Here is a 24,639-nt window from a genome sequence, read left to right as displayed (position 1 = left end):
CCGGCCCAGCTTCCTGGCAGGAGGCGGAGACAGCATTGTCTAAAGCAGACAAGGCCCATTCCGTGCAAGAAAATCTCCTCCTCCTACTCTAAATGCAGCCTAGGTCTATTCAACCCAGCCCTGACTCATCCAGGAAAGGCAGGACATACCTCGACCCCTCAGTGGCTGTCTGTAGAGATTGCCCATCCCCTGTCACTCCAAAGCCAAAAAGTCAATTCACAAACCCAGTAGGTGCACACAGGATGGCTAAGTAAGAAAATACCTACTTTCTAAAAGTGATATTTTCAAACACAGAACATAAAAAGCATCTTTACAAAAAAATGAATTTTTACATTCAGAATACTAAACTCCATTTCCCTATCTTGGCCCAATGGGAAATTATGCTTATAAGATGTTATAAGTAAACTCCCATTCTATCCAATGGGACAGATAGTCTTTCCATTGGGAAAAACAAAATACACAGTAATTTACTACCAGGACTTGCCACCTACCCCACCCAGTACATGTCCTACCTTCAACATGCACTGCATCCTGCCCATGGGCATACCATGGGCCTACCTGAAGAGTGCCGGAAACAAGCTGGGTGTGAGTGTTTGATTGATTCAGATGCTCCGTCCATCACCACCCCCTTTTGTACCGCTTTTGGCCGCCATAAGTGTGGCAGGGTATGCTCAGACATGAGTCCCTTGCTCACTTTGCCACTGGATTCAAGCAAGCCGGGCTGAAGACGGCTGGAATGCCAGAAACCGGTCCTCGAAAGCTTGTTTCCGGTCCAGGGAAGGCATGGCTTGGCAGTTCGGGCTGGACTGTGCCCATGAGGCACAGGGTCAGACTGATTTGCATATAGCCATGTCTGAACTGGGGTGGCAGAGTGGGCTAAAGAACGGTGATGGATTAAACCCAGATCTTTTGACTGGGTGTGAGTGTTGGATTGATTCAGATGCTCCGTCCATCACCACCCCCTTTTGTACCGCTTTTCCCCGCCATAAGTGTGGCAGGGTATGCTCAGACGTGAGTCCCTTGCTCACTTTGCCACTGGATTCAAGCAAGCCGGGCTGAAGACGGCCGGAATGCCAGAAACCGGTCCTCAGAAGCTTTTTTCCGGTCCAGGGAAGACATGGCTTGGCAGTTCGGGCTGTACTGTTCCCATGAGGCACAGGGTCAGACTGATTTGCATATAGCCATGTCTGAACTGGGGTGGCAGAGTGGGCTAAAGAACGGTGATGGATTAAACCCAGATCTTTTGACTGGGTGTGAGTGTTTGATTGATTCAGATGCTCCGTCCATCACCACCCCCTTTTGTACCGCTCAAGTCCCACTGAGGCATCACGAAAGGAACAGAAGGAAACATGTGGGTGATGCCCTTCAAGAATCTATTTACAAAAGGGGACTTGAAAATAGAAGGCTGATCAGGAATCCTTAAGAAGGCTGAAATGGCAGAGAGGTAGCCTTTGATAGTGCCCAGAGCAGAGCCCTGCTGGGCAAGATAAAGAAGAAAGAGGGGAACCTCAGAAAGGGGGGCAGTGGATCCACAGCCTTTTCTGTGTACCATGCCACAAATTTGTTCCACCTGCAGGCATATACAGTTTATGTGGAGGGACGCCTGGCTGCCAGAATAACATCACAGACTTCAGGAGGCAAGTCAAATGGCCTCAACTGCCGCAGCTCAATCTCCACGCATGGAGGTGGAGGCTGGACAGGTTCGGGTGGAGGACCGTCCCCTGCTGCTGCGACAGAAGGTCCTCCTGACGAGGCAGATGAATCGGGGGATTGACTGACATGCTGAGTAGCTCGGGATACCAGTATCTTCGTGCCCAGTCCGGAGCCACAAGGATGACTTGGGCCCGGTCACGCCTGATCTTCTTCAGCACTCTGGGCAGAAGTGGTATAGGCGGAAAGGCGAACAAAAGACCGCAGCTCCACTCGTGCCGAAAAGTGTCTCTGAGCGAGTGCCACCTTGGAAATTCCAACGCGCAGAACTGATGACATAGCGCGTTCTCTTCTGTGGCGAATAGATCTAACCAAGGCTCTTCCCCACTGCCGAAAGACACCTTGCCCCAAGTCCGAGTTCAGTCGCCATGCGTGATCCATCATGCACCGACGGCTGAGTTTGTCCGCCCTGGCGTTCAGGGAACCAGCCAGGTGTTGAACAACCAGGAAGACGCCCTGGTGTTCCAGCCATTGCCAGAGGCGCAGAGCCTCCTGACAAAGGGTCCACGACCCTACCCCGACCTGTTTGTTGCAGTACCACATGGCGGTGGTGTTGTCCGTGAACACCTGCACTACACTTCCCCGGACAGAGGTAAGGAATGCCTTCAGTGCAAGACGGATCGCCCGCAGCTCCAGAAGGTTGATGTGGAGCCGGGACTCCGCCGGAGACCAGAGGCCTCTGATCTCCCTCTCTCCCATGTGGCCCCCCCCAACCCAGGAGGGATGCATCTGTCACAACTACGTGCTCCGGTTGGGGTAGGGAGAGGGATCTGCCGCTGACCCAATCGCGGTCCGTGAGCCACCACTGCAACTATCTCGCAGTGCTCTCCGAGATCAGGACGTGGTCGGACAGGTTGCCATGATGCCGGGCCCACTGAAACTTCAGGTCCCACTGCCCCAGAAGTCGCAGCATCAACCCGACCGAGACTCGGGGAAAAAGGCTGAAAGATCAGAATCAGAGCCTGAATATCCCGAACCCGCTGTTCGGGAGGATAAACTCGAAACTGCGCCAAGTCCAGAACCGCTCCGATGAAGGAGTTTCTGAGAGGGACTCAGGTGTGACTTCGGCACATTGATTGAGAACCCCAGCAGGTGGAGGAGGTCGGCCGTAGTCTGGAGGTGGCTGACGACTGTCTGGGGCGAGCCCGCCTTCAACAACCATTCGTCGAGATAAGGGAAGACTGACACCCCTAATCTGCGCAGATGAGCTTCGACAACCTCCATCACTTTCGTGAATACCCGAGGGGCGCTGGTAAGGACAAAGGGGAGCACGGTAAACTGAAAGTGCTCGTGGCTTACCGTGAACCGGAGGTAACGCCGGTGGGCCGGCAGGACGGGGATGTTAAAATACGCGTCCTGCAAATCCAACGCTACCATCCAGTCTCCGGGGTCTAGGGCAGCCAAGACCTGAGCCAAAGTCAGCATGTTGAACTTCTCCTTCTGGAGGAAGCCTTTGACGTTCCGAAGGTCCAAGATAGGGCGTAGGCCCCCTTTGCCCTTCTTGGAAACCAGAAAGTAGTGGGAGTAACAACCACACCCCACTTCTGGCCCAGGAAAGCGCTCAATGGGCCCCTTGGCCAAGAGTGCCGAAACTTCCTCTTGCAGAAGTTGCAAGTGATCCCCCGACACGCTGTGGTACTGCGGTGGCATGGCTGTAGGGGTCACCTCGAAGGGGAGGGAGTAGCCCCTTCAGATGATTTGCAGCACCCACCTATCCAATGTGATGGTGCGCCAGTGGAGGAGGTGATGGCGAACCCTGCCCCCCACTGGCGTTAAATGGGCCTGAAAATTCAGACTAGGAAGACTTTGCGGCAGATGCTGCGGGGGTGAATGTGGACTGGCCTCGCTGTGGTCCCCTGGCACTGCCACGGCGGTTACCACTTCCACCACCGCGCTGGATGGTAGTCAGCGGCACGTGGCTGGCAGGACGTGAGGGGGCGCCCCTTCTGTGGCAACGTAAGGAGCGAAAGGCAGACATTTTCAGGCGCTGGCCCGACAGTCCCAAGGACTTGGCCGTAGCCCTGGAGTCCTTGAAATGCTCAAGCGCACTGTCTGCCTTGCCGCCAAAGAGGCGGCTGCCATCGAACGGCATGTCCATGAACGTATTCTGGACATCAGCCGAGAAGTTGGCGGACCTCAGCCAGGCGTGGCGGCGAACCGCCACCGTCGTGGAAATAGCCCTGCCCAGCGAGTCCGTGGTATCCAGCCCACATTTAATAGAGTACCACGCTGCATCCTGCCCTTCCGCAAGGGCTTGAGCGAGCTTCACCCGGGCCACCTCCGGGCACTCCGGCAACACGGTCGCAACCGTGTCCCACAGAGAGTGGGAGTAACGGCCCAAAAGGCAAGCAGTGTTGACCGACTGTTCATACCTTTTGGATTCCCGATCTGGGGTTGCAGTCGGGAATGCAGACTTGGAATTAGAGTCTTGGATAACCAGGCTCTCGGGGGTGGGGTGGGTGGACAGGAAGCTAGGGTCGCCCGGAGACTGGCTATGGCGCCTGGCGACGTTCCTAGCTACAGGGGGACCTGTAGCGGCCCTGGACGAGGTGCCCAACAGGACATCCGTGAGAGCCTCATTAAACAGCAGTAGAGGCTCCGAAGAGTTTGCCTGCGGTTTAAGGACCTCAGTGAGGGTGTTAGATCTCACTGTCGCGACGGGGAGCTCAAGAGCCAAGGCCTTGGCCGCCCTCGTCAGCAACACACTGTAAGCAGCCCTCTCCTCCGTAGCAACGATAGGAGGGTAGACAAAGCCAGTATCGGGCGAAGTTTCCAGACCACTGGCTTCACCTAGTTCATCTGCCCAGTCCTGATAAGACTGGCACTCCCGTGCCAGAGGGTCCACAGACCCCTCCCACTCTCCCTCGCCCTCCATATCCTGAAACTCAGGTTCAAAGTATGGGGCCGGATCATAGAAGAATTGCTCTTCTGCCGGCACCGAATGCGGCGTCGAGCGACGCCAGATCCGGACCGAGGGAGGGACCGGGGAGGCCGCCATCCGGGGGCGACACCCTGGGTGTCGACGCCAGCGGGGTCGTAAGGTCAACCAGCGGCGACCCAGATCCGGATCCAGTGGGGCCCTGAGGCGCCATGTCCAAAGTCGCCGACGGAGCTGGGGCCGAAGCACCGAACGGCGCCGGGGCCGAAGCACCCGGCCCGCTTGGACTCCCAGACGGGGCCGCGGGGCCATAAGGCACCCCTGCGGGACCCAACGGAGGAGAGAGCGAGCTCATGGCCATGAGGAAGGCATCGATCTCCTCCGGCATCGCGTTCAGCCCAAGGACCAGCGGGTATGGAGCTGGCTGCGACGGAGCTGCGGGGGGCGGTATTGCCCGAATCCCTGGCCGCATCGCGCGAGCGTCAGGGGGAGTCGGAAGAGCGATGTCGCCTCTTCGACTTCTTGTGCCTCTTACCTGAGGACTTGGAGCCCGATGAATGATGACGACTCGCCGAGCTTCGATGACTGTGGTCCGGCGACCAGTCCCTCGACCCCCTCCTGGACCGGGACCGCGAGCGGCGCGGGCCGACTGCCGGAGCTCGAGGCGCTTACGGGACCGCTCCCGCCTAGCTTTCGACGTAAAGGCATGGCAGTCGGGGCATGACCGGTTGTCGCGGTCGGCCCCAAGGCAATAGAGGCACCGACTTTGGGGATCGGTAACAGACATCAGTCGGCTACAATCGGCACAGGGCTCGAACCCGGGCATCCCTATTGGCACCGAGAGTCGTAAAGACTCGAAAAATGATCAAAATAGATCGAAAAAGTTTAGTAAAAAAGTGACTAAGAAGTACTGCTTTTGCCGGATCTGCGCTTGCCGGCGCGGAAAAAAGAAGAACTGACGTCAGCGCAGCATCTAAGTACTCTTACAACGTCCTCCCGGCGCCAACGATGCCGACGACGGAAGTGGAGCCGCAGACGACACCTACCGACGCGCAGGGGTACTGCTACGCAAAACTTTCCGGATACAGTCTGACGCCTGGGGTTATTCTAAGGGAAGGAATCTAACACTAACCTGTTTCTTTCAGATCATAGTTGTGACAGTGGCACTCAGTGTTTTCTTTAATAAAGGAAGGAAAAGAATGACTAGACTCAGAGTTTCTTTTGTTTGCCACAAGGTGTACACCATCTTGAAGTGCTGGTGACCCCAAGGCCGTCAAGTAGACCAGCAAGGAAGATGAGGAATTCGGACAAATCTGAGATGGTTTATCTTGCTGGGGAATAAATCCTGAAAAATATGAGTAGACAACCTACGTTTTAAAAAATGTTCTTATCTTCTTCTTGTTTTGATCTTTCCTGCACTTATAAATAAACAACCTTACATGGGTGAAAAACTGCTCTGATATTTGTGGTCACTTAACACACCTGGTGGTCAAAGTGTTGGGCTTCCAAGAGACAGGATAACAGGACAATTTCGATATTGGAAGGGCAGGTGTGAGGGCTGATTCGTGCAGATTTTCAAATTTATAGTCATAATGGGCTGAACCTTTGCGGTGTATTTGCTCATGAAGTATGTGAATCAAGATAGCCCCATTGGAGAACCTTCACCAGTCATTTGTTTGTGGTGGAGAAGCACATTCTAGTCAATGCTTTCTAGAGCCCATAGTGATTGAGAAGAACCGTCCTGGTCACTAGCAGTTCCTCCCTTATGTCATTCCACAGCATTGCTGGAGCCATTTTTAGAGACAGATTATCATCTTGCTGGACTGCACATGTGCAGACTGTTTTGAGGTCACAAAATTTCCTACAGCATTGCTAAAGCAGAATAGGCACAAAGCGGGCAGTGGTGGGATAGATTGTCAGGATCAGTGCCGTGTAATTATACATTCCTGAGGTAGTGAGGGCCTTCTCCTGTGGTCTGTGATGATAGAAATAAGCGTGGGGAGACCTTACTTCATTAGTCTCACATAACAAACACCAGTTTGTCACAGGGAATTTTTGGTGGATAAAAAACTTTTTGGGGGTCAGGGGAAAATAGCATAATGGGGCCAACTGTCTCAACTCTGTTGCCGAAATCGGATTATGATCATAGTGCAATGTTTCTTTTCATGGCTGTGATTTTATTGTAGACTAAATATTAGGTATTTATAAAGTTCAGTGATTGGGACATAAGCTAACTTGGTGCATGATATTGTTTTGTTTTAGATTCTAAGCTAACTTGCAGTGTACGTTATGTGGAGCTGGAAGTGTGCCTTGATGTGCTGAAGCAAGAGATCTACTTTATTAGGCCTATGCTATGCTCAAATTGTGATTGTGATTTGATCTTCTAGCTCTCAAGAGCTGTTCCCTTACGTTTCATGTGGCACAAATCAGTAACGTACTTATGGTTTAATTTTCTGTTTATGGAGGTAGTTCTACGCACCTTGAGGGGCCAACTGAGCATTGATTACTTTATTTTCCAAATGAGTCAAAATTTCAGTGAGATATGCTGGAAGTGAGTACTCTTTCACTGAGGGAATTTGTGTGAGATTGTCTGTGTTAATATGTTTGCTTTTCCAGTACAGGAGGATTAGAACTCTATTAGGTGACCGCTTAATCTTAGTCCAGAGCTCATGGTTTCTAAAGAAGACATATTCTGACCAGGAGAAGGGCTGATATTTGTCAACAGGAACTCAGGGAGCAATGAAAACAAGAGGTTGCCTTTGATCCTCGGAATGGGTTAGGCCACCGTCATACATGCAATCAATGATCTGTTTAGCAGAAATGGTTAGGTCATCAGCCCAGATATTCAGGTCAATGAGTTTAGGGCTAAACTGAACTTACAATTAACCATCTGAAGTAAAAAACAGGCAACAAACATTTATCCAGAGAGCAAAGAAAAACTTAACTGTAACTGACGCTGCACTGCATTCGGAGTCTGCTACATCTTTCTTTTAAAAACATTTTTGAATGGGAGTTCTCTTTCAACAAGGTGCTGCAGTATGAAGGCAGAACTATTTAGTGTGGCATGCCATCTCAAAACACTTGTTTCCTGATTTCTTTTCTTCAGTCCTCTGAATTGGCTTTTATATCAGATAGATTTCTGCATAACAACAGTGTCTGATATAGCTGTAGTTATGTTAGTATTGCTTTTCTCTATGTGCTTATGAAATCCGTTAAAATGAATGAACTTATTCTATCAAAACTGAGATATCTACTTTCTTTGATCAGCAGCTCTTCATCGATTATTCAGAAATTTGTGATTTTTAGAAAATCCTCCTAGACTATGAGAGGTCCTGTTAAGACAAAAAGTAAGGAAAAAGCAGGTTGTGCAATGACCTGATCCCTTTTTAAGACAAAATACATTGGTGTTTAAGAACTTTAAGATGCAAGAGTACAAAGTGCCCCATAGACCCTAACGGACCCCTTAAACATGGTCTAACACATTCCCAGTTCTTCCTATCACTAGAGCAAAAACATGCTGGCAAGAGGATATTAAAGCAGTGCCACTAAATTATCTGGACCCTATCCATCTCATCACTACTTCTCATCATGCATAATTAAATCTCTTATTACATTCAGTGATTATTCAAGCAAGATGCAAGTCTAAGAAGTATTTCCAAGAAACCAGACTATTTTCTCATACCAAGCACAGTGCCCATACGGTTTAGCTATTATTGATTGCATCTAACTTTTAAAGCCTCAATACTGTCAAAGATAAGAAATTCATATTTTAAGAGCTTACCACTTAACCTCTGGCTCATTTTTCTCAACTGAAGAGTCTGGCTGACTTTCAAATGCGTCCATTTCCTTTTGAGTATGAACAGGCATTTCTAAAGGCAAACTACACGAGTTTTCATATTCTTCTACATGTTCACCACTTATGATACAACAGTCACTTGCGCTACATGTATCATTTGCATCGCCTTCAACACCAGCATGAGGAAACAAGGAGATCAGAGACAAATGCTCCAATTTTGAACCACTTTTCCTAGCTTCTCGTTGTCGTTTTCGGTACTCTAACAAAGACACCTACAAGATCAAAAAAATGCACAGGTTGACAAAAATGAAGCATGGGTTTGTTTAATGTAACAGAAAAACACTTACAAGTCAATATAAATGAGTACATGGGTTTCTTATTTATGGTATAATTACTTTGACAGTATATATCTATTATCTCATACCTTTAGACCAGGAATAAAGATCACTAAAATCTTGCTTAGACGCCTGATGAAACTGGCACCCTAATGAACAAGGTACTGACCTTCGGTAACGATATGTCTGTAAGAGCCATATATTAGTTATGGATTTCCAGCCTTAGAATTACCCCCAGGCGTCAGACTGGATCTGGAGAATTATTTCTTCAGCAGTACCCCTGCGCATCGGTAGGTGGCGTCGGGCGACTCCGTGTTCGTCGTTGGCATCATGATCGCTGGAATGACGTTGCGGTATCTACTTAGACGCCGCCCCTGCGAGCTGACGTCAGTTCTTTACACAACATTCCATGCCAGAAGCCCAGAGCCATGCAAGACACTGACCACTGGTGCATAACACTAGGACCCTAAAAGGGTGTCCATTACCCCTAGGAATAAGTTCACAGAACGGGGAGGATAGGTGGGGCCCTAAGGAATCCATAACTAATATATGTCTCTTATAGATATATTGTTACCTGTAAGTAACTTGTTCATCTGAAAGTGACTATTAGTTATGGATTCCTTACCTTGGAATAGATACCCCAGAAATACCAACGCGGAGGTGGGTCTGCGAACCAAGTTCACACCAGGAAGTCCTGAAGAACAGAGCGGCCAAAGAAGCCGTCTCTCCGGACTTGGTTGTCACGACAGTAATGTTTAGTGAACGTGTGCAATGAAGCCCACGTGGCTACCTGGCAGATGTCATGAAGACAGGGGATCCACAGCCTTTGCTTCGCACCATGCTACAAATTTGTTCCATCTACAGGTGTATACTGTTTTAGTAGAGGGACGCCTGGCTGCCAAGAAAACATTACAGACTTAAGGAGGTAGGTCAAAGGCTGTCAACTGTTGCCGCTCAATCTCCATGCAAGGAGGTGGAGGCTGGACAGGTTTGGGTGCTACTGGGACAGAAGATCCAACCAAAGGGGCAGTCTGATCGGAGGATCAATAGCCATCTTCAAGAGCTCAGGACACCAGACTCTGCGTGCCCAGTCTAGAGCCACAAGAATTACTTAGTCCCAGTCGCGGTTGATCTTCTTCAGCACTCTGGCCAGAAGTGGTATGGGGGAAAGACACATAGAAGACCACAACGCCACTCGCGACAAAAAGCGTCGCCTAGCGAGTGCTGCCTTGGAAATTCCAAAGTGTACAACTGCTGACATTGAGCGTTCTCTTTGGTGGCAAATAGATCTAACCAAGGCTCTCCTCATTGCTGAAAGAGATCTTGCACCACCTCTGAGTGAAGACGCCATTCGTGATCCATCAAGCACTGGCGGCTGAGTTTGTCAGCCCTGGCGTTCAGGGAACCTGCCAGGTGTTGAACCACGACGGACATGCCCTGCTATTCCAGCCACGTCCAGTGATGAAGGACCTGCTGGCAGAGGGTCTACCACCCCACTCTGCCCTGTTTGTTGCAATACCACATGGCGTAAGTGGTGTCTGGGAACACCTGCACTACTCTTCCTTTAACAAAAGGAAGAAATGCCTTAAGTGCTAGACGAATCGCCCAGAGCCCTAGAAGGTTGATGTGGAGCCCGGACTCCGCTGGAGACCAGAGGCCTCTGATCCCCAGCTCTCCCATGTGGCCGTCCCATCCCACGAGTGACGCATCTGTCACCAGTGGGAACTCTGGGTGGTGAAGGGAGAGGGATCTGCTGCTGATTCAATCCTGGTTTGTGAGCCCCCACTGCAACTGAGGTGCAGTCCCCGGTGATATATGGATGACACTGGACAGATTCCCCTGATGCTGCACCCACTGAAACTTCCCACTGCAGAGCTCGAATATGCCACCTGGCATGATCCATAAGCAGGATGCAGGAGGCGATGAGACCCAGCAGCCTTAGGGTCATTCTCACCGAAATCCGGGATAGAGGCTGGAACTGTGGAATGATAGCCTGAATATCCCAGTCTCGTTTCTCGGGAGGCTAGGCCTGAAACTGTGCTGTGTCCAGAACCGCCCCAATGAAAAGAAGCTTGTGAGAAGGGTGTAGGTGCAACTTCGGCACGTTGACTGTGAACCCCAGTAAATGTAGGAGGTTCGCCGTAGTCTGGAGGTGGGTGACGACAGCCTGGGGCGAGCTCGCCTTCAACAACCAGTCGTCGAGATAAAGGAAGACTGGAACCACTGATCTGCGTAGATGAGCTGCAACCACGGCCATCACTTTGAACAACACCCGAGGGGCGCCTGTAAGGCAAAAGAGGAGCATGGTAAACTGAAAATGCTTGTGGCCTACCATGAACCGTCGGTACGGCCTGTGGGCCGGCAGGACGGGATGTGGAAATGAGCGTCCTGCAAGTCCAACGCTACCATCCAGTCTCCAGGGTCGATGGCAGATAGGACCTGAGCCAATGTCAACATTTTGAACTTCTCCTTCCAGAGGAAGCGGTTGACTACTCTAAGGTCCAAGATAGGACGTGGGCCTTTGTCCTTCTTGGGCACCAGGAAGTAGTGGGAGTAGCAGCCACAACCTACTTCTGGCACAGGGACTCACGCGATGGCTCCCTTGGCCAAGAGAGCTGCAACTTCCTCACGGAGAAGGGCCAAATGATCCTCCGACATGCAATGCAATGTAATGCAGGTGGCATGGAGGTAGGGGTAGTCTCAAAGGGGAGGAAGTAGCCCCTTCAGACTATCTGCAAAACCCATCAGTCCGACGTAATGTTGTGTAAGAGGGGGAGGTGATGGCGGATCCTGCTGTCCACGGGCAACTGGTGGTCCTGAAAGGTCGGACTAGGAAGGTTTGGAGGCTGCTGCAGAGAGAGCACTGGAGGACTGGCCCACCCACTGCCCCCCAGACACATGGTGGTGGGTCCCATCTCCCTCCAGAGGCTGGACAGCCTGCAAGGGCCTGTGGCACTGGGCAGAACGTGGTGGGGCACCCCTTCCGTAGCCATGAAAGGGGCGAAAAGCAGACTGCACAGGCGAGAGGTGGTAGCTGTGAGAAATAGGCCTGGTATATGATGTTCACTTTTCTAGTGAGCACCTTGCACCAGTCCAAACAACCCTTATGGTGATGGTTGTAAGTCAACCTTATAGACCAGCTATGCTAGTGGTAGCATGGACAGAACAGTCTTAGGCTAAAAGACTCTTGAGGGCGTGTAAAGCCAGCTGTTTTACCATATGCAACCCCTTGAATATCAAATGAAAGGACACCACAGAGGATATATATAAAATATATGTATTTATTTACTAACACACTCCACTGAACTCTTTATGAGATCAGAGGCCAAAGCACATCACAAGATACTTAGTCAGAATACGTTAAGTTGCACAATTTACGGTTAGGCCCTAGGGGCGAAGCAAACCATATATTAAGAAAGTGGTATAAGTACCACGTCACGAGAAAAGGGAAGGCCTAGGGCCTAGAGAATCGCTGGGGCTACACTATCTGAACCTTAGGTTTGGAGTAGGAGGCCCACAGGCGGCGCGTGCAGTGTCTTTACACACACGCGTAAATCAATGCAAAGTCAATGGGAACTTAGAAAAAGAAGGATTTAGGACACTTCCGGTTGAGCTAGGAGGAAACAACTAAAAACCTAGACACTTGGATAGTCAATACCCTTGGGAGCACCGACGGACGGCTGGTGCATAGGTGTGAAGATGTCGGGTGTCGGCATTGGATCCTATGAAGACCTGGAGGAAAGATGCTGCAGGCGACCAGGAGTAAGATGTCCGGGTGGATCCAAGGGTGGATCGAGGATGGAGAGGACCTGAAAGCAGAGGGGACAGAGTCTGGGTCACTAGCCAGTGACCGGGTGGAACAAGGAAGTAACCAGACGACGTCGAGGAGCGATCAGGTGCTGTCTTGAAGCTTGTCTCTTCAGCCACGCGGACCACGAGGCGTCGGGGACGACCAGTTGCTGGAGGCGAGCTGTCCCACGAAGGTTCTCGCAGATGGAGGGGTCGACTGCCGGACTGAGTCAACAAGCCTTGGCAAAGGCAACCCACGCAGGATTCAAAGAAGGCTTCTGGTGCAGATCAGCAGGGTCTAAGCTGCCTCACCTTTGCAGGGAGGCAAGGGCCAGTCTGGAGCAACCAGACCAGCGAGGTGATTCAAAAGTATTGTCGTCACAGAGGCTACCAGACAACAAGCCAGCAACCGGACAACGCGTCAAGCCGAACACAAGCAGAAGGGCCCCACGCAGAACTCGTGGAGTGTGGAGGGCTGATCTTCGGTGCAGGTGGAGCTCGGGTTCGGGGTCTCTCAGTCCCCAGTGTACAGCTTCGAAGATGCCTCAGGAGCTGCACAGGTAGCAAGTTGCAGGCTTTTCAAGATGTCCGGTCCCACGTGTCTCGTCGCCTCCACGGGTCTCAGCTAAGCTGCAGTCGTGAAGAGAGGGTCAGAGAGGTCTGGGAGTCTGGGTCTTGTCAGGCTCTGTGCTCGGTTCCGGCGGGAACGTCGACAAAGCAAGCCGTTGATTTGCTGGATGGTGCCTGGTTGCCCAGGGTGGTCACTCCTTGGCCACAAGGGAGATTCTTCAGTCTTCAGCTTCAGCAGAACGTCGAAGGTCCAGAATTTCGTGTCAAGTTACGATTCAGGATTACTCTAAAGTTTCAAGACTCAGCTCCTACCTTTATACTACTAAAAGGGGCTGGATTACCTTCTAGGTCCCTCCTATGAGTGGGACCAGGAAGGGGGGTGGTTACACCCCCTCTCCTTTGTCCAGTTTCGCACCAGAGCTGGGGCTTGAGTGCCCCAGCAACCGGTTTGAACTGGGGTATACACGGAGCACCTAGTGTGCCCCAGGCAGTGTCTCAATCTATTAAGCCCTCCCTGTCCCAATACACAAAGTCCTGTCTGGGGTGGTGCTCGGACCTTCCCAGGCAGGTAACCTATTGTCCAAACCTCCGTGACTGGAAGGACTCCCAGCAGCAGGAGGTCAGACTTGGCAGCAGCGTCCATTTTGTGACGCTGGGGCTCTCGTTAACTTTTTTTTTTTTTGTTTAAGAAATTTTTATTAAGCATTAAAAAGTGATACAAGAAACATGTCATGAAAAATCAGAAAAAAAGTACATATGAGAATAATAATAATTAAAAGACATCAATTTATAAGAATTTATATAGAGAAAAGAAAGGTGTGAAAAGATAGAAAGGAGAAAGAAGAAAGGAAAGGAATGGAAAGGAAAAAAAGAAAAGGAGGAAAGCAGAAGACAGGGAAAAAGAGAAGAGGAGAGAGAGAGGCGAAAAAGGAAGCAGAATTAAGGGATCATGAGGGACAGGGAGCACGCGGTAAGGGAGGAGGATTGGAAGAGAGATAGGAAGTAAAGGGAAGCCATAATAAGTCAGATTTAATTTTCAGAGGAATAGAGGTAGAGGAGGCTATAGAAATTCTATGTTCGTCACATATATAATTCCACCATGTGTGAACCGAGAGTTTTGAATTATCTTTCCAACACGATAAAATAACTTTAAATGCAAGTGCAATAAAAAGGTCTAACAACTTAGCAGAAGAGGGTGTAATAATATCAATATCATCAGATAAAGAACCTAAAAATATGTGTATAAAAGTCAATTGTGAAGAAAGAGATAACATTTTCCTACATATATTCCAAACATCAGTCCAGAAAGATAAAACTGGTGAACAATGGTAAATTTGGTGTTGTAGAGTACCAGGAACTTTGGAACAGGACCAACATAAAGGAGAGGAGGTTGGGGAAAATGTATGTATAGTAACCGGGGTAATAACAACTCTGTGGTACCTAGAGTACATGGTGTACATTTAGAGAGAGTGCATCTGTGCTGTGGGTCTGATTAGCAGGCCCACAGCCATATCTAAGTCGAAAACCAGCAAAGCACAGCAAAAAGTGGGGGTGACCATAGGAAGCAGACCCTACTCTCCTACACAACCCCCCCCAAACTTAGGGACTTTAGACTAACCTTGACCAGTTTTGTCTTCATGTTCTAAGTGGAAATATCGAGAGAGTCCATCTGCATTTGCATGGTCAGTCCCAGGTCTATGTTCCACTGTAAAGTCCATCCCCTGTAGGGAAATGGACCACCTAAGAAGTTTGGGGTTTTCACCCTTCATCTGATTTAGCCATAGGAGGGGCTTGTGGTCGGTCTGAATCTTGAAGTGGGTGCGAAACAAGTATGGCCTCAGCTTCTTCAGTGCCCAAACCACAGCAAAGGCCTCCCTCTCTATAGCTGACCAACGTTTCTCTCTAGGGGTCAGCCTTCTGCTTATGAAAGCAATGGGCTGGTCTTGACCATTTATATTCAGTTGTGAAAGTACAGCTCCAACACCCAACTCAGAAGCATCTGTTTGGAATATGAACTCTTTGGAGTAATCTGGACTTTTCAGAATAGGTGCAGTACACATGGCATGCCTGCTTCAGGTCATCAAATGCCTTTTGACAGCGAACTGTCCTCTGAACTTTCTTTGGCATCTTTTTGGAAGTCAAGTCATTCAGTGGTGTCACAGTGGACCCATAGTTTTTAACAAACTTCATGTAGTACCCAGACAGGCCCAAGAAAGCTCTGACCTGTGTCTGGGTGATTGGAGGAGTCCAGTCTCTGATGGTCTGGATCTTGCTCTCCAGTGGCTGAACCTGACACCCACCTACCAGGAGGCCCAGGTACACAACCTTGCTCTGCCCTATCTGGCACTTGGTAGCCTTGATAGTGAGGCCTGTCTTCTGCAGGGCCTCTAAAACATTCCTCAGGTGGACCAGGTGATCCTCCCAGGTGTAGCTAAAGACAGCAATATCATCTAGATAAGCTGCACAATAGTCATCCAGTCCTGTGAGAACTTGATTCACCAGTCTTTGGAAAGTGGCAGGTGCATTCTTCAAACCAAAGGGCATTACCACAAATTGATAATGTCCTCCTGGGGTCGAAAATGCTGTCTTGGCTTTTGCATCCTCAGCTGATCTTATTTGCCAGTAGCCTGCTGTCAGGTCAAATATGCTCAAGAACTTGGCAGAAGCCAATCTATCAATGAGCTCATCTGCCCTGGGGATGGGGTTGGCATCTGTTCTAGTGACAGCATTGAGACCTCTGTAGTCCACACAAAACCTCATCTCTCTCTTACCATCTTGGGTGTGAGGTTTTGGCACCAGGACTACTGGACTGGCCCAAGGGCTCTCTGAGGGCTCAATAACTCCCAGCTCCAACATCTTTTGGACCTCTGTCCTAATGCAGTCCCTGACATGGTCAGGTTGCCTGGAGATTTTACTCTTGACAGGCAGACTGTCACCAGTGTCCACCTCATGTGTGCACCAGTTTGTCTGACTTGGGGTCAGGGAAAACAGATGTCTGAAGGACTGAAGAACCTGTCTGCAGTCCTGTTGCTGATGTTCAGAGAGGCTGTCAGCAAAGACTACCCCATCTACTGAACCATCATCAGGGTTCTGAGTAAGCAGGTCTGGGAGAGGGTCACTCTCTTCCTCCTGCCCCTCATCTGTAGCCATGAGCATGCCCATGTCTGCCCTGTCGACAAATGCTTTAAGTCTGTTGACATGAAGCACCCTGTGGGGGCTTCCGGGAGTCCCAAGTTCCACCAAGTAGGTGACTTCTCCCTTTTGTTCAACTATTGTATGGGGTCTACACCATTTGTCCTGAAGTGCTGCTGGGGCCACTGGCTCCAACACCCACACTTTCTGTCCTGGCTGGTACACAGTCCGCACCGCCTTTTGGTCATGCCAAGCTTTCTGGAGCTCTTGGCTGGCCTCAAGGTTTTTGGAAGCCTTCTCCATATACTCAGCCATCCTGGAGCGGAGAGCAAGTACATAGTCCACCATGTCCTGCTTAGGCTTTTTGAGAGGTAACTCACATCCTTCCTTCACAGGACATAGGGATCCCCTTATAGGATGCCCAAACAAAAGCTCAAAAGGGCTGTAGCCACCCCCCTTTTGTGGGACCTCTCTGTAAGCAAACAGAAGGCAGGGTAAAAGGATGTCCCATCTTCGCCTCAGCTTTTCTGGTAACCCTTTTATCATCCCTTTGAGGGTCTTGTTGAATCTCTCCACAAGCCCATTACACTGTGGGTGATAGGGGTGGTGAACTTATAGTTGACACCACACTCCTTCCACATTGCAGTCAAATATCCTGACATGAAGTTTGCACCTCTGTCAGAGACAACCTCCTTTGAAAACCCCACTCTGGAGAAAACTTCAAGTAGGGCCCTTGCCACAACAGGGGCTGTTGTGGTCCTCAGGGAAATAGCTTCTGGATACCTGGTGGCACGATCCACTACCACCAGTATAAATCTGTGCCCAGATGCTGTTTGGGGGTCCATTGGCCCTACAATGTCTATCCCCACTCTTTCAAAGGGTACCCCCACCACAGGTAGTGGTATTAGGGGGGCCTTTATGGTGCCACCTGATATGCCACTGGCTTGGCAGGTAACACAGGAGCGACAAAACTCCTTGGTATCTTCTGACATGTGGGGCCAGTGAAAGTGAGGGACAAGCCTGTCCCAAGTCTTGTTCTGGCCCAGGTGTACTGCTAAGGGAATGTCGTGGGCCAAGGTAAGAAGGAAGCCCCTAAATTGCAGAGGTGTAACCAACCTCCTGGAATCACCAGGCTTGGGGTCTCCAGCCTCTGAATAAAGGAGCCCATTGTAGGAGAGTAGGGTCAGCAATCCTATGATCACCCCAGATTTTTGCTTTTTGCTTCACTGGTTTACGACTTCCCTGGCTGTGGGCCTGCTAATCAGACCCACAGCCTAGCTGTTCTCTCACTAAATTGACACGTGTACCTTAGGTGCATTTACTAATTGGTACTGGACCACCTTATCAGACCCTGTAACTCAGGGCATAGGTGTACCCAGGGCCTACCAGGGGCTGCAGCATGTATTATGCCACCCCTGGCTGGCCATCTAAATCTGACACAACTGGCTGCACGACAGCTGGGGCAAGGTGGTGTAATCACCCTTTGCTTTAGATATAGTATACCTATATCTAACCCTAAAATGGACACATAGATTCCTATCAGTCACTCCTATGGCAGGCCTTAACTATCCTGAAGGCAGAGTGCTTGGAATCATGTGAGATGGTGCTCTGGCATGAGCTGAGCCCGTTTGCAGCTTGCGGAACCAAGTCCTAATAGCTGTTCCATGATAACACATACCATATACTCTTAAGTGCATTAGAATCCTCGCGGTTATATGCCAACTCTGGTATCGCTTTATCAAAACATGTCGAGTAAGGTGTCATACGAATTGGAATACTAACCCCTCGCCAATTCTGGCGACGGGGTTAGCATTCCACCCTTCTAGAGGGACACGACATGTATGTAATTGTGAACCCCGGTTAAAGTTAACTCGAGCCTCAGCATCACAAAATGGATGCTGCCACCACAGACACAAGTCTGACCTCCTGATGCTGGGAGTCCTTCCAGCGAGGAGAGCTTGGACAAAGGGTTTCCTGTCAGGGGCGGTGCTAGCACCATCCCAGACAGTGTTTTGTGTATCCTGGGTAGGCAGGGCTTTAGAAGAAGGAGACTGCAAGTGGCACCCCGGTGCTCACTATGCATAGGCCGGCTAGAACCAGTTCCAGGGGCACACCAGCCCCTGAGCTGGGGAAAATCCGGCATGGGAGAGGGGTGTAACCACCCCGCTTCCTGGTCCCACCGATGGGCAGGACCTAGTCGCGTGCCAGCCCCTTTCCTTAGTATAAAGATAGGAGCGGGCCCCCTTCCCAAATTAGATAATTCCGAATCTTGATGACTTTCCACTAATGAACTCTTGAACCTTTCAGAAGACTCTTCCTTGTGGCTAAGGAGTAGCCACCCTGCCCAGCAGGCACCACCCAAGCGCATCGCGGTCTGCTGTAAGTCTCTCCTCGGGATCAAGACTGCCCAGCTCGACGAGACCCGGCTTCCCTGGCACCTCTGACCTCTACCTACGTCATCAGCCCAGCTGAGATTTGTGGGTGTGACGAGACCTCGAGGGACCGGCCATCTTCAAGACTGCACGACGCTTGCCTAGCACGACCGCCGAGGGATCCTCGAGTGAGTGCTTTGGGGTTTGAGAAGCCCTAACCCTGAGCAGCTCCAGCACCGAAGTCCAGCCCCCAGCATCCACCAGATCTGCGTGGGGCCCTTCTGCTCTTTGCTGCTCACAGCGTTGTCCGGCTACTTGCCTGCTGGCTTGTGGCCCTCCTGACGACGAACGACGACATTTCCAACGCTGGTCTGGTTGCTCAAGACTGGCCCTTGCTCTCCTCCAACAGAGGAGCACCCCGGACCCTCCTGGTCTACTCCAGACGCCATTTTGAGTCCACCGCGTGGGCTTGCATTTGCCAAGAGTTGTTGCCCCAATCCTGGGTCCAGCGACGTCGACAGCAGATACCTTCGTGGGACAGCTCGCACCTCCATCCTGGTCGCCGACAATGCCTCCTGGTCCGAGAGACTGCAGAGCCCAGCGTCGCCCACTCACCTGGTCGAGGTGACTTCGTCCGGTGCTATCCTGGTGCCCATCTAATCAATGGCTAGTGATTCAGAACTTGGTCCCCTCTGCTTACAGGTATCCTCCATCCCCAATCCAGGCTTGGATCACATCGAACTTCATCACTGGTCGCCTGCCAGCAACAACTTCTTTCAGGCTTCATAGACTGCAACGAGGATTCCCGACGTCTTTTCAGCCCTATGCAGCCGCAGCCCCTGGGCTAGGTAACCTGAGCATTTCGGTGCTCCAGCATAGCTTAACTATCCAAGGGTCCAGATCCTTTTTCGTTTCAGCTCTACCTAGTCGGATTCGTCCGATAACACTAACTTTACGAAATCTAGCATCCATAGACTTTGTCCCGCATCCCACGTGAGAGTGCACACTCTGCACCCGATCTCCCTAGGCCTCCTGCTCGTAATCTGAAGGTTCAGTAGTCCAGTCCTAGCGATCCTAAAGCCTTTGAGACTAGTTACTTACCTGCTAGTATTTCGCATTCCACTTTTAGAGTATATGGTTTTCGTGCCCCTCGGGCATTTGTGTAAATTGTGCGACTTAAAGTATTTTCATAAGAGCTTTGTATTGTGCTTAGCGCCCTGTCCTCATAAAGAGTCCAGGGCTGTTGTGTTCTAAATAAATATCCTTTTATTTTCATAACAACTTGTGTGGTGTCCTTTCACTTGGTGTTCAAGGGGTATATGTGATGGTATAACAGCTGGCTTAACACGCCCTCTAGAGTCTAGCCTAAAGACTGCTCTTGTCCATGCTACTAGGATAGCTGGTCTACGGTTGACTTACAACCAATCATCAATAAGGGTCATTTGGACTGATACATAGTGATCACTAGAATAGTGAGCACTGCATATCAGGCCAATTTCTCACATTGGTGAGCAGCGGTTGGGATTTGAGCTTCCTGTTGTTTTACCACACGTATCCTAAGAATATCATTTGAAAGATCACATAAGTACCAAGGTACATATAACTTAGCTTAGAATACTCTGAGTTCTACTGATCCAGCTGTGTAGTTCAACAGGGCCTAGCACACCCTGACTACAACTCTTAGCAAGGGATCAGTAGGCAAACAAATAGTGTAGGTAGGTGCATCACTTACACCACACTAGAAGCATGTCAGACAAAGGAGGGAACTCAGAGGCCCCCCTTGTGTCAGTTGACCCTCCACAGGTCACTTCAAGATATGCTGCTCTTAGCTTCCAGGAGATGAGACAAATCTGTACATCCAGGAAGCTAAAACAGGGTTCTAACCCTACAATCCCATTTCTGATTGGTCTCTTAGAGACGTATGATGCCAGGAGGACTGCTAACACAGACCCTTCTCATCCAGATGGGAACATGCCCCCCTTAGAGGGAACCACTGGTGACCCTGACCTCCAACTCAATGGAACAGTTAGTGAAGGAGAGGAGGAGGATCAGGAGTTGTCAGGGGATGAGGCAGACAAAGGTCAGGTAGAAGTCAGTAGACTCACCAGGACCAACTTAAGCAGGCATGATAATGGATTTAGGGGACCCCCAGGGCCACTCTCAGGCAGGCTTAACATTGGGAGTGGACGAGTTAGGTCTCTATCCAGAGGCTCTAACAGATCCATTCGAACCAATGGCTCTCAGACCTCTTCTCACAGAGGGATGACATCCCCTCAGAGAAGAGAGCATGAAGCTAAGATTAGGGAAGCCAATCTGAGGATTGAAAGGGAAGAACTTGCCCTGGCCAAAGAAAGACTTGCCCTTGCTTGAGAGCAAAAATTGTGTGGGCTAGATCCCACGGGTGGCAGCATTTTACCTAGAGAAAAGGACAGGAGTTTAGACACTAGACACCTGAGTAAGATAGTGCCCCCCTTTAAACAAGGGTATGATATCCACAAATGGATAACTGCTTTGGAGAGGGCCTGCACTGTCCAGTGCGTCCCCCAGAGTCAGTGGGCAGCTGTCTTGTGGCTCTCCTTTGAAGGCAAAGGTAGAGACAAGCTCCTCACTACTAGAGCTGAGGATGCTAACAATTACCAAGTCCTGAAAAATACACTGATAGATGGGTGTGGCCTAACCACTGAGCAGTACAGGTTGCTGTTCAGGGATGCCCAGAAAAATCAGTCACAGGATTGGTCTGATTTTGTGGATTGTGCCACTAAGGCTTTGGAGGGCTGGTTGCTGGGCAGTAAGGTTACTGATTATACAGGATTGTACAATCTGATCATGAGGGAACAGATTTTAAACAATTGTCAGAACCAGTTGTTGCATCAGCACCTTGTTGACTCAGATCTGACCTCTCCCCAAGAATTGGGAAAGAAGGCAGACAGATGGGTCAGAACAAGGGTCAAGCAGAACCAGGGCCAGAACCAGGGTGGTCAGAAGAAAGCAGACCAAAAGGGTAATACTAAGAGTGAACAAAATGACCAGAAGTCTTCGACAGGCCCCCAACAAACCAAAGAGGGTGGGGGTCAGGCTTCACAGCAGAAAATGAAGACTCAAGAAGGCCAGTCTAAAAGGTGGTGCCAATACTGTAAGAGTAAAACTCACTGGTTTAGTGAGTGCACCAAGAAAGGAGGGCAAACTCCTACCACTGCAGCCCCTAAGGCACCTGCACCCCCTAGTACAGTCAGCAGAAGTAGTGCACCTCCCAAGGGATTAGTTGGGTTAACCTTGGATCTGAGGGGTATGGCAACTTAGTTGGCACACTCACTCAGGCTGTCCTTGTCTGTACAGGGGATATGGATATATCCCCTGATGCAAGTCCCAATACTTTGGGCAAAAACAGGCAGACACCTTTTATAAATGGAAAGATGGCTCAGGCCTATAGGGACACTTGTGCCAGTGTCACAATGGTGACACCTAACTTTGTGGACCCTGGACAGATCATACTAGGTACAGACTACCTAGTGACCAATGCCAGCAATGTCACTACCCACCATAGTATGGCAATTGTGGATTTCTCCTGGGTAGGGGTAAGTGGGCAAAAGAAAGTTGTGGTTAGTTCAGACATCCCAGTTGAAAGTTTGTTGGGCAATGATTTGGAGTCATCACTATGGTCAGAAGTGGAGTAGAGGACTCACATGGAAATGTTAGGTGTGCCAGCACACGTCCTTGCTGTGACTAGGTCACAGGCCAGAAGATGCCCCACTGAACAGGTGCTGGATCCTGGAACAATGGACCAGACACCTTCCAAGAAGAAGAGCAGTAGGGTTAAGGCATTGCCTTCCCCTTGCCCCAGGTTGTGGATCAAGTCTCAGAGGAGGCTGACCTCAAAGAGCTGAGGGAAACTGAGCCTAAAGAACTTGAACCTGATCAGGTTGAGTTTCTGGGTTCAGGGGGACCCTCCAGAGAAGACCTGGGGTAGGCACAGTTAGAGTGCCCTTCTCTTGAACCCCTCAGACAGCAGGCTGCTGCTGAGACTGCAGGGAACGCCACAGGTACCCACAAGGTATACTGGGATGATGGACTCCTGTACGCTGAAGCAAGATACCCCAAGCCTGGTGCAACCAGGAGGCTGGTCGTCCCCTTGTCACAGAGAGGTTTCCTTCTTACCTTGGCCCATGAGATTCCCCTTGCAGGACAATTAGGCCAGAATAAGACTTGGGACAGACTTGTCTCACACTTTCACTGGCCTCACATGAATTAAGATACCAGGGAGTTTTGTCGCTCCTGTGTCACTTGCCAAGCCAGTGGTAAGTCAGGTGGCACAACAAAGGCCCCCCTTATACCAATGCCTGTGGTGGGGGTGCCCTTTGAAAGAGTGGGGATTGACATTGTAGGACCAATGGAACCCCAGACAGCATCAGGGCACAAGTTTATACTGGTGGTGGTGGACCATGCCACCAGGTATCCTGAAGCTATTCCCCTTAGGACCACTACAGCACCTGTTGTGGCAAGAGCCCTAGTTGGAGTGTTCTCCAGAGTGGGCTTCCCTAAGGAGGTTGTCTCTGACAGAGGTGCAAACTTCATGTCAGGATATTTGACTGCTATGTGGAAGGAATGTTGTGTCAACTACAAGTTCACCACACCCTATCATCCACAATGCAATGGGCTTGTTGAAAGGTTCAACAGGACCCTAAAAGGGATGCTTCATGGACTACCTGAAAAGCTCAGGCGTAGATGGAATGTCCTGATACCCTGCCTTTTGTTTGCTTACAGAGAGGTCCCACAGAAGGGGGTTGGCTACAGCCCTTTTGAACTTCTGTATGGGCATCCTGTGAGAGGACCCCTGTGTTTGGTGAAGGAAGGATGGGAGCGACCTCTCAAAAAGCCTGCAACCAACATAGTGGACTATGTACTTGGTCTCCGCTCCAGGATGGCTGGGTATATGGAAAAGGCTTCTAAAAACCTTGAGGCAAGCCAAGAACTCCAAAAAGCTTGGCATGACCAAAAGGCTGTCCTGACTGTGTACAAGCCTGGATAGAAGGTGTGGGTGTTGGAGCCAGTGGCCCCAGCAGCACTCAAAGACAAATGGTCTGGGCCCCACACAATCATTGAGCAAAAGGGAGAGGTCACCTACCTGGTGGACCTTGGAACTCACAGGAGCCCCCTCAGGGTGCTCCATGTGAATAGGCTCAAGGCATATGTCGACAGGAAGGACATGAGCTTGCTCATGGCCACAGATGAGGGACAGGAGGAGGAGAGTGACCCTCTCCCAGACCTGCTCACTCAGAACCCTGATGATGGGTCAGTAGATGGTGTTGTCTTTTGTGGCAGCCTCTCTGAACATCAGCAAAAGGATTGCAAACAAGTTCTTCAATCCTTTAGACATATGTTCTCTCTGACACCCAGTCAAACCAATTGGTGTACCCATGAGGTTGACACTATTGACAGTCTGCCAGTTAAGAGTAAAATCTACAGACAGCCTGATCATGTCAGAGACTGCATAAAAACTGAAGTGCAGAAAATTTTGGAGCTGGGAGTCATTGAGCCCTCAGATAGCCCTTGGGCTAGTCCAGTAGTTCTAGTGCCTAAACCTCACACCCAGGGTGGTAAGAAAGAGATGAGGTTCTGCGTAGACTACAGGGGCCTCAATGCAGTCACTAAGACTGATGCCCACCCAATACCAAGGGCAGATGAGCTTATAGATAGATTGGCTTCTGCCAACTACTTACTACAATTGACCTGACAGCTGGGTATTGGCAAATCAGGTTAGCTGAGGAAGCCAAGCCCAAGACAGCATTTTCAACCCCTGGTGGGCATTATCAATTTGTGGTAATGCCCTTTGGTCTGAAAAATGCACCTGCCACCTTCCAAAGGCTGATGAATCAAGTTCTCACTGGGCTGGATGACTTCTGTGCAGCATATCTTGATGATATAGCTGTCTTTAGTTCCACCTGGGAGGATCACCTGGTCCACCTGAGGAAAGTGTTAGAGGCACTGCAAGCAGCAGGTCTCACTATCAAGGCCACAAAGTGCCAGATAGGGCAGACACAGGTTGTATACCTGGTCCAC

General features: G+C 50.2%; 1 protein-coding gene across 7 annotated transcripts in view; it reads right to left on the bottom strand.

The window, feature by feature from the left end:
• KMT2E (lysine methyltransferase 2E (inactive)) overlaps positions 1-24,639 on the bottom strand; it is a 1,891,352-nt gene that overhangs the window by 190,436 nt on the left and 1,676,277 nt on the right. For all 7 annotated transcript variants that reach the window (XM_086966923.1, XM_086966942.1, XM_086966930.1 and 4 more), the window contains one exon: positions 8,370-8,656. In XM_086966923.1, coding sequence (XP_086823049.1) covers positions 8,370-8,656 — 287 coding nt within the window. The remainder of the gene's footprint in view (positions 1-8,369; positions 8,657-24,639) is intronic.

This window comes from Lissotriton vulgaris, chromosome 1_1 (assembly GCF_964263255.1).
Source record: "Lissotriton vulgaris chromosome 1_1, aLisVul1.2, whole genome shotgun sequence".
NCBI lineage: Eukaryota > Metazoa > Chordata > Amphibia > Caudata > Salamandridae > Lissotriton > Lissotriton vulgaris.
The sequence above is the reverse complement of the archived record's forward strand: the minus strand, read 5'-3'. Positions and strand labels throughout refer to the sequence as shown.